The 12830-nt window shown below is 38.2% G+C and overlaps 1 protein-coding gene across 3 annotated transcripts in view; it reads left to right on the top strand.

The window, feature by feature from the left end:
• Positions 1-12830, top strand: part of MMRN1 (multimerin 1) — a 61973-nt gene that overhangs the window by 31238 nt on the left and 17905 nt on the right. For all 3 annotated transcript variants that reach the window (XM_055313145.1, XM_055313144.1, XM_055313147.1), the window contains exons 4-5: positions 7115-7219; positions 8527-8700. In XM_055313145.1, the coding sequence (XP_055169120.1) occupies positions 7115-7219; positions 8527-8700 (279 nt within the window). The remainder of the gene's footprint in view (positions 1-7114; positions 7220-8526; positions 8701-12830) is intronic.

Below are 12830 nucleotides of genomic sequence, written 5' to 3'. Positions count from 1 at the left end.
GTGTCTCTCATGAATAAAATAATAAAATCTTAAAAAATAATAATTTATTAATTTCTAAAACTTACTGGCATGCTCTTTTTTTTTACATGGGTGATACCAGCTAAATAATATCTCTATTAGAGAGATGATTTAATATAGAGTATCATCCTAAACTCCTTTAAAGAATTCTCCATCAGATTTAGAGACATTGAGTGGTATCAAGACTCAGCAAGTTGATCATTTCTATTAACATTAATGATAGTGCCATCCTGCTGAATTATCTATTAGTCTTTACTGAATTAACAATGATTGCATTCAAATTTTATCTAGCCCTTAAATACTATGCATATCTTTAAGTATTCAATGTATTTATTACTAACTAAATCATGAAAATTGTAAGAATGTCTTATTTAATTCAGTCATAGAGTTTTGCAAATGTCATTTGGTCTAATTTGTGGCACAATAAATCAAGGAATGTAAACATTCATTACATTTTTTGAGTTTTGTCATATAAATATTATTTTCATATTAGAAAAATTGAGCTTTTCTAATGTAATTGATCACTTGTTAATTTTTATTTCAAATACTCTATATACATTTTTCATGTCTGAAATGTCTTTCAGTTTTCAAATTATCTCCAGTTTAACAAGGTGACTTTTTTCCCCTATAGAGTTAAAAAAGAATTGACATCTCGAGTAGAATGTCATTTCTGGAAGTACCTGGTGGCTCAGTGGGCTAATCAATCTGAATTGATTTTGGCTCAGGTCTTGATCTCAGGGTGTGAGATCAAGTGCAGCCCCTGTTCAGTATGGAGTCAGCTTGAGATTCTCTCTCTCCTCCCTTTGCTACTCCCCTCCACCCTGCTCATGCTCATTCTCTCTCTCTCTCTCTCAAATAAATAAATGAATAAATAAATAAATAAATAAATAAACAAGCCTTTTTTAAAAAGTGTCATTTCTGAAAAGCAATTCTCTACTTTTTTAAAAGCAAGGCTTATTATCCAAATTCTAAACATAAATGGTAATGATACATCTATATAGAAATTATATTAAGTAAGTTCTATAATATTTCCTTTTTTAAAACAATCTATTATTCAAATTATATAATGTTAAAATTTTAATTTTATTGCTTAAGCATTTTCCTTTCTTTTATAGATTTTTTAATTAACACTATTTGATAAAGTGTGGAAATTTTTTATTATTTCAAAAATTTTGCTTTACTCGAAAATTTTTATTTCAAAAACTTATTTCATGAGACTAATTCCACAAAGTTCTTTAATATTTTCCTCTTGATTGCAAGTGAACTTTAGCAGAAATTGATTGTCATGAACAATAAATCTACTAATTTTAATTTTAAAAGACAAAAATCTAGAGCATTATTTGAGTCAAAGTTTATATAGCATGTAAAAATCCACAAATTTTTATTGAAAATAAAATCAAATTAATTTCCATTCCAGAATTACATCATTTTATATTTAATTGATTTTTTATATCAATTGATGTTTTACATATCAAAAGATGTTCCAGAATTATGTATTTTTCTTTAAAGAGAGAGAGAAGTGGTGGGAAAGGCTCCATATCACCACCCTGAGGTGTTGGCCTAAACTGAAATAAGAGGAGGGGAGGGGCGAGATGGCGGAAGAGCAGGGTCCCCAATCGCCTGTCCCCACCAAATTACCTAGATAACCTTTAAACCATCCTGAAAACCTACGAATTCGGCCTGAGATGTAAAGAGAGACCAGCTGGAACGCTACAGTGAGAAGAGTTCGCGCTTCTATCCAGGTAGGAAGACGGGGAAAAAGAAATAAAGACACAAAAGGCCTCCGAGGGGGAGGGGCCCCGCGAGGAGCCGGGCTGAGGCCGGGGCGAGTGTCCCCAGGACAGGAGAGCCCCGTCCCGGAGGAGCAGGAGCTGCACCAACCTTCCCGGGCGGGCGGAAAGGGGCTCGCAGGGAGTTGGAGCAGGACCCAGGAGGGCGGGGATGCCCTCGGGCTCCCGGGGACACTAACAGACACCTGCGCCCCGGGAGAGTGCGCCGAGCTCCCTAAGGGCTGCAGCGCGCACGGCGGGGCCGGAGCAGCTCGGAGGGGCTCGGGCGGCGGCTCCGCGGAGGGGGCTGCGGGGCGGGAGCGCGAATCCACCAGCGCAGGCCCCGGGGCACAGGGCACCAGGACACAGCCCAGGATCCGGCCTCCCCCGGGACAGGTGGAGGCGGGGAGGGCCCAGGACAGCGAGGACGCTCCTGCCCCGAGCTGAGCACATCAGCGGCCCCGCCCCGGAGCCTCCAGGCCCTGCGGACGGAGAACCGAGAGCCCCGAGCCCCGTAGTTCCTGCGGAGGCTGAATCCAGGCTTCCAGAGCTGCCATAGCAACTGCGGCTGTTCCTCCTGGTGCCCCACGGGGTAAACAACAAATCAACTGAATGAGATGCAATCCAAACTAGAAGTCTCACGATAAGGGTTAACGAGGTGGAAGAACGAGTGAGTGACATAGAAGACAAGTTAATGGCAAGAGGGAAACTGAGGAAAAAAGAGACAATTAAAGGACCATGAAGACAGATTAAGGGAATTAAATGACAGCCTAAGGAAGAAAAACCTACGTTTAATTGGGGTTCCCGAGGGCGCCGAAAGGGCCAGAGGGCCAGAATATGTATTTGAACAAATCCTAGCTGAAAACTTTCCCAATCTGGGAAGGGAAACAGGCATTCAGATCCAGGAAATAGAGAGATCCCCCCCTAAAATCAATAAAAACCGTTCAACACCTCGACATTTAATAGTGAAGCTTGCAAATTCCAAAGATAAAGAGAAGATCCTTAAAGCAGCAAGAGACAAGAAGTCCCTGACTTTCATGGGGAGGAATATTAGGATAACAGCAGACCTCTCCACAGAGACGTGGCAGGCCAGAAAGGGCTGGCAGGATATATTCAGGGTCCTAAATGAGAAGAACATGCAACCAAGAATACTTTATCCAGCAAGGCTCTCATTCAAAATGGAAGGAGAGATAAAGAGCTTCCAAGACAGGCAGGAACTGAAAGAATATGTGACCTCCAAACCAGCTCTGCAAGAAATTTTAAGGGGGACTCTTAAAACTCCCCTTTAAGAAGAAGTTCAGTGGAACAATCCACAAAAACAAGGACTAAATAGATATCATGGTGACACTAAACTCATATCTGTCAATAGTAACTCTGAACGTGAATGGCCTTAATGACCCCATCAAAAGGCGCAGGGTTTCAGACTGGATAAAAAAGCAGGACCCATCTATTTGCTGTCTATAAGAGACTCATTTTAGACAGAAGGACACATACAACCTGAAAATAAAAGGTTGGAGAACCATTTACCATTCAAATGGTTCTCAAAATATACCCTAAAAACTATAGAACACTTCTGAAAGAAATTGAGGAAGACACAAAGAGATGGAAAAATATTCCATGCTCATGGATTGGCAGAATTAATATTGTGAAAATGTCAATGTTACCCAGGGCAATTTACACGTATAATGCAATCCCTATCAAAATACCATGGACTTTCTTCAGAGACTTAGAACAAATTATTTTAAGATTTGTGTGGAATCAGAAAAGACCCCGAACAGCCAGGGGAATTTTAAAAAAAGAAAACCATATCTGGGGGCATCACAATGCCAGATTTCAGGTTGTACTACAAAGCTGTGTTCATCAAGACAGTGTGGTACTGGCACAAAAACAGACACATAGATCAATGGAACAGAACAGAGAACCCAGAAGTGGACCCTGAACTTTATGCTCAACTAATATACGATAAAGGAGGAAAGACGATCCACTGGAAGAAAGACAGTCTCTTCAATAAATGGTGCTGGGAAAATTGGACATCCGCATGCAGAAGAATAAAACTGGACCACTCTCTTGCACCATACACAAAGATAAACTCAAAATAGATGAAAGATCTAAATGTGAGACAAGATTCCATCAAAATCCCAGAGGAGAACTCAGGCAACACCCTTTTTGAACTTGGCCACAGTAACCGGAGAAGGACAAACAGTGTATGTTCTCATTCATTTGGGGAATATGAATAATAGTGAAAGGGAATATAAGGGAAGGGAGAAGAAATGTGTGAGAAATATCAGAAAGGGAGACAGAACATAAAGACTTCTAACTCTGGGAAATGAACTAGGGGTGGTGGAGGGGGAGGAGGGCGGGGGGTGGGGGTGAATGGGTGACGGGCACTGAGGGGTACACTTGACAGGATGAGCACTGGGTGTTATTCTGTATGTTGGTAAATTGAACACCAATAAAAATTAATTTATAAAAAAAATAAAAAATAAAAAATAAACTGAAATAAGAGTTGGTTGCTTAACCCACTTAGCCACCTAGGCATCCCCACTATTGATAAAATTTCTGTCATTTTTTCTTTTTTCAAAAAAATCACATTCATATGAAGTGCTTCCAAAATTTAAACTTTTGTCTCTTTTACAATGTTTTCAATAATATATATAAATTCCTCAATTATGTTTATTAAAATTACTTCCTTTATATAAGGCCTACTTCTCTACGGCATGATTGGAGACTCAAAGTTGTCATTTATTAGAGTTTTAATACATCATGTCTTGGGACACCTGGGTGACTCAGTGGTTGAGCATCTGCCTTCAGTCCAGGGAGTAATCCTGGAGTCCTGGGATTCAGTCCCACATCAGGCTCTCTGCATGGAACCTGCTTCTCTCTCTGCCAATGTCCCTGCCTCTCTCTGTGTCACTCATGAATACATAAATAAAATCTTTAAAAAAAATAGATCATGTCTTTAACATATGTTCTTGCTATCAACAGGCAAGTGTGGTTGTTTAAAAGTCTATGAAGATCAATTTCTACATTACAATTTTAATATAAAAATATCTGGCCCAGGGCATGATCCTGGAGTTCCGGGATCGAGTCCCACGTCGGGATCCCTGCATGGAGCCTGCTTCTCCCTCTGCCTGTATCTCTCTCTCTCTCTCTCTCTCTCTCTCTCTCTATCTGTGTGTGTGTGTGTCTCATGAATAAATACATTTTAAAAAATCTTTAAAAAATTAAAAATAGAAAAGGAAATGGGAATTGTCACCTTGTTTGTATGCCACAAAACAATATAGTCTTTGCTTTTCCTATAATTGTGCATTGCTTCTTAACAAAGTACCTTCTGTCTACCGTTTTATGGAAGGCCTTTAAATGCACCAGCTCTTTTTGTTTTCTTACTTTTTGGTTTTGTTTTCCTGTGATTTGATCAAAAAGTTAAGCAGTAATAAAATGTGAAGATCATTTGTTCATCCTATTGAAGCTGCATGTTCCTTTTGCTGTAACTACTTGCCCGTATTCTGAACCTTCTTCCACTGCTTTGAGAAATAGGGAAGGGAGTGAGGTAGGCAGTTGCTAGGAAGACCTTCATGCTTTACTCCAGTGGTTCTCTAACTTCAGCGTGCATTGGAAACATCAGCAAGGCTTGTTAAAACACAAATTACTGCCCCACTCCAGACCTTTTAGCAGGTCTAGGATGGGGCCTAGAAGTTGTATTTTCAGAAGTTTGCAGGTGAAAAAAAATGTTACTCATAAAAGAAAAGTTGGTGATGCTGATCTAGGGACCCTGTTTTGAGAACCATCACTTCACTTTTGAGTCACTCTCTTGCATAGCCAGAAAAATGCTTTGTACATCATCTAAAGAGGAAACTTGATAAAAATCTATGCAATTACTTAATAGACATATTTATATGAATTAATTTGAATTTAGGCTAAAGGAACCTTATTGCTAGAATCTAAGAGAAAATGAACACTTTTTGCCACTCACTGCAGCCCAGAAATAAGTATAATTTCCCCAAGCTGTGGATCATTTTCTTCCAAATAAATCAATAATTATACAGGACTTTATAATACAGTGAAGAGAAAAAAGAAGCAATATCAAAACAAAAACTGTGAACATGAATGAAAATTTGTTAGTTTACCTCAATGCCCTGAAGAAAAGCAATGCAAAATTCAGTCTAACAATAAAGACTAGCATTAATGACAAATACATTATTCTTTCTATGGAGTAGAGATCCTTCAGTACTATTGTCAAAGCTACATATGCCTTAGGGAGCATAATTTTTTTAAGAATATTTTATTTATTTATTCATGAAAGACACACAGAGAGAAGCAGAGATATAAGCAGAGGGAGAGGCAGACTCCCTGTGGGGAGCCCTATGTGGGACTCGATCCCAGAACCCCAGAATCAACCTGAGCAAAGGGCAGACGTTCAACCACTGAGCCACCAGGTGCCCCAGGAAGCCTAATTAACATGTGCCCAAGGTACAGTTTCATTGCTACATAATTTCACATGGGAAGAAGGATAGTAAGACACCAAACACTTGTTTTCTCATGTCTGATATGCAGACTTCAATGAATACATTTGTTTATTAAAAGTCTGCAAATTACAGACCTACCTTACTTGATGTGTTCAAAATGTTTAATAAATTTTCACTCTAAATTGTGTTCTCCAATGAAAAACTATATTTCCATCTGAAATATTACCTGGTTCATGGGAAAGGGGAACCAATTCTTTAACAGAGTAGTTTTATAAGAATTTCTATTTTTCTGAAATTTCACTGATCCCTTTGAGACTTGCCATGTGATAGTTTACTTTTACCTGTAGTCCTTATGTTTTGAGTCTATGTATTTCCTAAAAATCTAGGAACAACTCATTTATTTAAACAGATATTCTTTCACCAAGGAACCTATAGCTTTCCCTTATTTCCAAGGAGACATCAGTTGGAAATTGCATTGCTAAACAGACAGCTTTTGTGGCAGTCCACTTATAAAGCCACTATAGCTTTTAACACAGCTGATTAAAGTCCCCTCAATTTTGCAGGCAGGTTACATCAGCCAGTTTGCACAGCTGCCACTAACTACCATCCATTTTCTCCTAAAAGGAGACCAGAATACTTTCTTTTTTTCCAAACAGAATTAGAGTCCAGCACTTCCAACACAAAGTGGAAGCACATTGCCCTCCGGGTGGGGGCGGCGCAGCTCACTCAGCAATCATCACAAACCATCATGCTTCAGTACCCGCCATTAATGAATGGTAGCCACAGCACTGCTCAGAGAGGGAAAAAAATGAGGCAGTCCTCATGCTTAACCCTCTCTCTTCTCTTTTTGTGTTCATCCAGCCCAAGAAGAGCAGCACTTGATACACAGCAACCAAGCTGAGAGTCACACTGCTGTTGGCAGAGAGACAGCTGAGAAACAGCAGCAGCAAGACTGTGGTGATCCAGGTCACAGATTATCACTACTAACACCCCTAACCCAATTATTGTCAATGCTATTTATAACAACTTTAAAACAAGAAATCACTTGGCTGTCAAATGTTTGATGCTGACACCTTAGCGTACCCCTGAATCCTTTTCTATGGGTACCCCATGTTGGGAGAGAAACTGGATGAGCCATAGTTTCCCAGCCTGAAGAGACCACGTAAATTTTGAAACCCTGTGTACAAAAACAGAAGACAATTGAAAATGCTGTTATACTAGTTGTAAGGAAATCACAGTTTCCCAAATTAAGGTAAAACTTTTTCCTCTAAAGAGTACAATCATGGAAGAATCTTGAGGTAGAAGGAATGAGGTGATCATTTAAAAGAGCTGAGACAGCTCCTGTCCATTGATTGATAAGAGATCACCGAGGTTGTGGATCACTGACTAGGGAAAAGAATTGTGACTGAGAACTTCACGTTGATCCAAAGTTGGCAAGCCACATATTTTTCATCTTTCTAATCATAAATATTTTACTGTTTCTTTTAGGCCTAACTTTATTTCTTAGAGACATAAGGTTGGTTACCACTGAAAACATCTCTATGTGTTTGCCGCAGATCTAATCATACCAAATAGGGCACTCAAATTGAGAAATGGGATTTAGGGGGAATAAAGATGAATATATCATAAAAACTGTACTTTTTTTTTTTAGAGGGATTGGAACTCAGTATCTTCATAAAATACTATAAAATCCTCCTTGAATTATTGAAGTGCATGCATAAAAGCATGGAAAGTATCATTGCTATGTTAAATGATTCAAACTAAATCTGAATCTTTATCACTCATTAAAGAATACCTTAGTGAAAAATAAAATCCTTAGACTGCAGAAATGACTACATACATATATATAGTTACACATATTTAATTCTGTAATGTTGGATTTGAAAGCAGAAGATGAGGTATTAGCTCTGCAACCTAAAACAACCAGTTACTTTGGTTTTCTGTCCCTTGGTTTCTTCATCTCTTAAGAATATAACAATAACTCTTTGAAGTTAAAAAAAAAAAAAAGACTGAAGATTCCGGGCAAAGTTAAAGCATTTTAGAAATCTAATATAAATATATATATATATATATTCTATATTCATACATTCTATATTTATATAGTATAAATGTTCACCCTTGGTGTGAAATTCAGGCTACCATTTGCTAGGTGCATATACAGCAGTCTGTATTTTCAAATATATAGAACAAAACATGATTTATTTGTATATATATGTATATAAATATGTATACTTTTTTAAAATACTTCCAATATTCTTTTCTTCTACATGCAGCAGTGACACAAAAGATGACTGAGCGGATGAACTACCAGGCAATGAAACTGACCCTTCTCCAGAAGAAGATTGACAATATTTCTTTGGCTGTGCGTGATGTAAGGAACACATACTCCTCCCTAGAAGGAAAAATCAATGAAGATAAAGACAGAGAATTTCAATCTTTTCTAAAAGGTAAAAGTAAAATATTCATTCAGTTGAGACAAAAATTAAATGACTCATTTATCTTTTCTCATATTTTGGAATCTTTGCTTTAGATTAGGTGGTATAAAAGTCTAAGACATATTTTTGGAATAAGATATTTGTAAATCAATTTCTAAAATAATTTGAAACATCTAAATTTATACTGCATAGCCAATCTTTTACTCAATATTTCACCTGATTTATTTTTATTAAGTACTAATTACAGCTTAACTTATTTCTTTATAGTTAAAATTAACCGTAATTAATTTACTTCCATTGTGGTTTCCAGTTCAAGATGAAGATGAGGTTAAAAAAGGATTACCAAGGCACTAGATAATATGGTTGTATCAATAATATTGATGAAGATATTGAGGATAAATCTAAAGTATGTTATTACCCCAGAAATTATCTAATTTATAGAATATAATCAATAAAATATATCCTAAAACATCTCAGGTAATAGAAATAATTTCTTTATAAATGTGAATCAGTTTTGCCCAACTTTTGTGCTCTTAAAACAGCAGGCTGTATTTCTTCCTGGAGGTTTTATAGGATAATCTATCTCCAGTTCATTCCAGTTGTTGTCAAAGTTCATTTTCTTGTAGTTGTGAGACTGAGGTCTTATTTTCTTGATTGCTATAAACTGAGGCTTATTTCTAGCTTCTAGAGGCCACTACATTTCTTGGTTCATGTCATTTTTCCTCCATCTTCAACCACCAGCAACACTGCTGAGTGCTCATGGTGATGTAGGAATGACTTAAGGGCAGATGGGGCTAGGCAGGGAAAGATAAGGGAAAGGGCCAGGGTCAAGATCCCAGAAATCTGTGGGCTCCCATAAACCCTAAGGACACCAAAAGGCCCGGGTCAGGCTCCTACCCATCCCAAGAAAACAGAGATAAGCTAGTAAAAACAGAAAAATAATAAACCTGGCTCCCTAGCTCCAAAATGTTAGGGAGTATCTCCCTATAATGGCTACTAAGTAATCACAAAAACACCAGACCACAAAGAAATGTGTCATTAAGGGATTATCAATAGTCCCTGCTCAAACCTAGACTGCACAAGAAATCTCAAGGCCGTGGGCTCCCTGGCTAGGTTCTCAATAAAAGACTGGCACTAAAAGTCCTCGGTGGCAACTTTGTCAGGACCCCACTCACTTCTGAGAGCCTTCTCTGTATCTGGGCTTAATAAATTTCTATCACACTTTACTCACTCTGTTGTCCGCAAGATTCATTCTTCTACTTCATGAGACAAGAACTAAGCTCTCCCGTATCAATGGCATATTTCAAACCCACTCTTCTACCTTCCTTTTCCTCTCTTAAGGGCTCAGTTATTATATTGGGCAGACCTGAGTAATCCAGGATAATCTCCTCGTCTCAAGGTCTTTAACCTTAATCACATCTGCCATGGCCCTCTTGCCAGGTGAGGTAACATATTCACAAGCTGAGGAATCTAGGGTGGGGACATCTTGAGTAGAGCAGCATTATTCTGCCTACCATGGGGATCTGTATGTAGATAGTGAGTAATTGGTATAGTAATGTTATACACAGGGTACAATGTGACCATTTGATAGTTTCAACAAATCCAAGCTAAGGACACCAGAGAAGACTTCTACAAAAAGAAACCATCTCAACTAAGAAGCTAGGGTCCAGGAGGAATTAATTAGGCAAAGGAGTTTCAAGGAGGACCTGGATTTTTTAGGCAAGGAATTTTGTCACTAGGAATATTTCAGTTCTCCGGATTTATTGTATGTTTCCAAATTTCAGGATTACTGTTCCCTTTTACTTTGTTTTATACATAAGCATATACTCATTGTACAACCCCATGACTATAATGTTATTTTTTCTTTATTTTTCATCTGTGGTTTGCAGGTAAAAGATAAGGTGGAGGTTTCCATATCATCTACCAGTATGACAGCAACCATGATTATTTTTTTTTAATTTTATTTATTTATTCATGAGAGACACACAGAGAGAGGCAGAGACACAGGCAGAGGGAGAAGGAGGCTCCATGCAGGGATCCCAATGCGGGACTTGATCCCGGGACTCCAGGATCACACCCTGGGCCGAAGGCAGATGCTCAACCGCTGAGCCACCCAGGTGTCCCCATGATTTTTTTAAATTATGTAAATATTTGATGCTATTAAGCCCCTGAAGGCAAGACCCTGCCCTACATTTCTGGCATGTCCCCCCTATGGCCAAACTTACCAATGACAAGCATGAGAGAGGAATATATTTTCTCTGAAGTGATAACATGAGAAAGAAATCGAATAGAAACAGTATATCATTGACTAACACTGCCATAATGAAAAATTTTAAGCAAAATTTGGTTATCATAACCAAAGAGAATTAGAATTAGGCCTGTCAACAGCTTTTTGTGAAACTACTAACAAAAATTCTGGTAATGACCTAGAAAAAAACATTCCATTCATAAGAGCAACAACAAAATTCTCCCCTCAATAGAAGGCATTAGTTGTGTACTAAGCATAATCAACTATGAAAACCAGAGAGGGACACCTGGGTGGCTCAGCAGTTGAGCCTCTGCCTTTAGCTCAGGGCATGATCTCCGTCCAAGGATCCAGTCCCACATCGGCCTCCCCACAGGGAGCCTGCTTCTCCCTCTGGCTGTGTCTGTGCCTCTCTCTCTGTGCCTCTCATGAGTAAATAAATAAAATCTTAAAAAAGAAAGAAAGAGGGGCAGCCCCAGTGGCGCAGCGGTTTAGTGCCGCCTGCAGCCCAGGGCTTGATCCTGGAGACCTGGGATTGAGTCCCACATCGGGCTCCCTGCATGGAGCCTGCTTCTCCCTCTGCCTGTGTCTCTGCCTCTCTGTGTGTGTGTGTGTGTCTCTCATGAATAAATAAATAAAATCTTTAAAAAGAAAGAAGAAAGAAAGAAAGAAAGAAAGAAAGAAAGAAAGAAAGAAAGAAAGAAAGAAGCCTGAGAGCTTTGTAGTTAATGAATGTTCATTCAGATAACAGAAACTAAACTCACCCCAGGGTGCTGCACTTGGCCTAACAAAACCACAGCCTCTTCTCTTTCTTACTCTACAAGCACAGAGAGGAATCCGGCTTATCTACTAGTAACCACAGAAATTGTCCCAATTCCTTAAGACGTACCTGAGTGTTGTTAACAGGCCATACATTCACAACCACAGAGGGACACACCCACGTGTCTGATAACATATCTATGGGTTTGATATCCTATGAGTCACATGAAGCAGAATCAAATAAAGTTAAAATTATGTCCCCATTTCAGATATTGACATAAAGTACTTTGATGTATTTTTGCAAAATCAGGTTCTTGCAGACAATTTTTTAGCAATAAATTATAAAAATGTTATCTGAAAATCTCCTTTTCCAGAGAGATCTATTTTTAAAGCTAATAGTCTGTTTGATTTCAGACACTGCTGTGATTTTACCCTTTATCCAGTGTATTTTTCCATTAAAGATTTAAAATATAGTAGCTAAAGCACCTCCTAATTTCCATATTCACCATTTACTTTTTTCCTAGTTACTTTGATCAAATACTCTAAGCTTTGCCTATTTGCAGTGCTTTTACCTCTCATTCTTATTTTGACTTTCAGATCACATAGTTGGGTTTTTTTCTTTAAAGATTTTATTTATTTATTTATTTATTTATTTATTTATTTATTTATTTATTTAGAGAGTGTGTGTGCACATGAGCTGGGGAAGGGCAAAGAGAGAGGAGAGAGAGAATCTCAAGTTCACACTCCACTGAATGCAGAGCCCAACCAGGCTGATCTCAAGGCCCTGAGATCACAACCTGAGCTGAAACCAAGAGTCAGATGCTTACCCCCTGAGCCACACAGGTGCCCCAGATCACATTGGTTTTTGTTGGCTGAATTTAAACAGCTATTTTTATTGTCCACAATTATTTAATTCAGTTATACTTAAGTTTTCAATCTTGAAAAACATTTTAAGCCAAAATGATATAAATTCCAAAAAGATCTGATCCCTAACCTTAAATTTTTTATTGTATTTCATCAAGTTCTCATGAAAATTTAAGACCATTTTAACCAACAGGAAATGACTAAATGATCTTGTGGGAAGTGCAGTAAAAATAACTTTGCTATTTAGTAGCACCTTATACTGAGTGAAGCTAAT

The sequence above is a fragment of the Nyctereutes procyonoides genome, unplaced genomic scaffold, assembly GCF_905146905.1.
Source record: "Nyctereutes procyonoides isolate TBG_1078 unplaced genomic scaffold, NYPRO_anot_genome, whole genome shotgun sequence".
Classification (NCBI taxonomy): domain Eukaryota; kingdom Metazoa; phylum Chordata; class Mammalia; order Carnivora; family Canidae; genus Nyctereutes; species Nyctereutes procyonoides.
The sequence above is the reverse complement of the archived record's forward strand: the minus strand, read 5'-3'. Positions and strand labels throughout refer to the sequence as shown.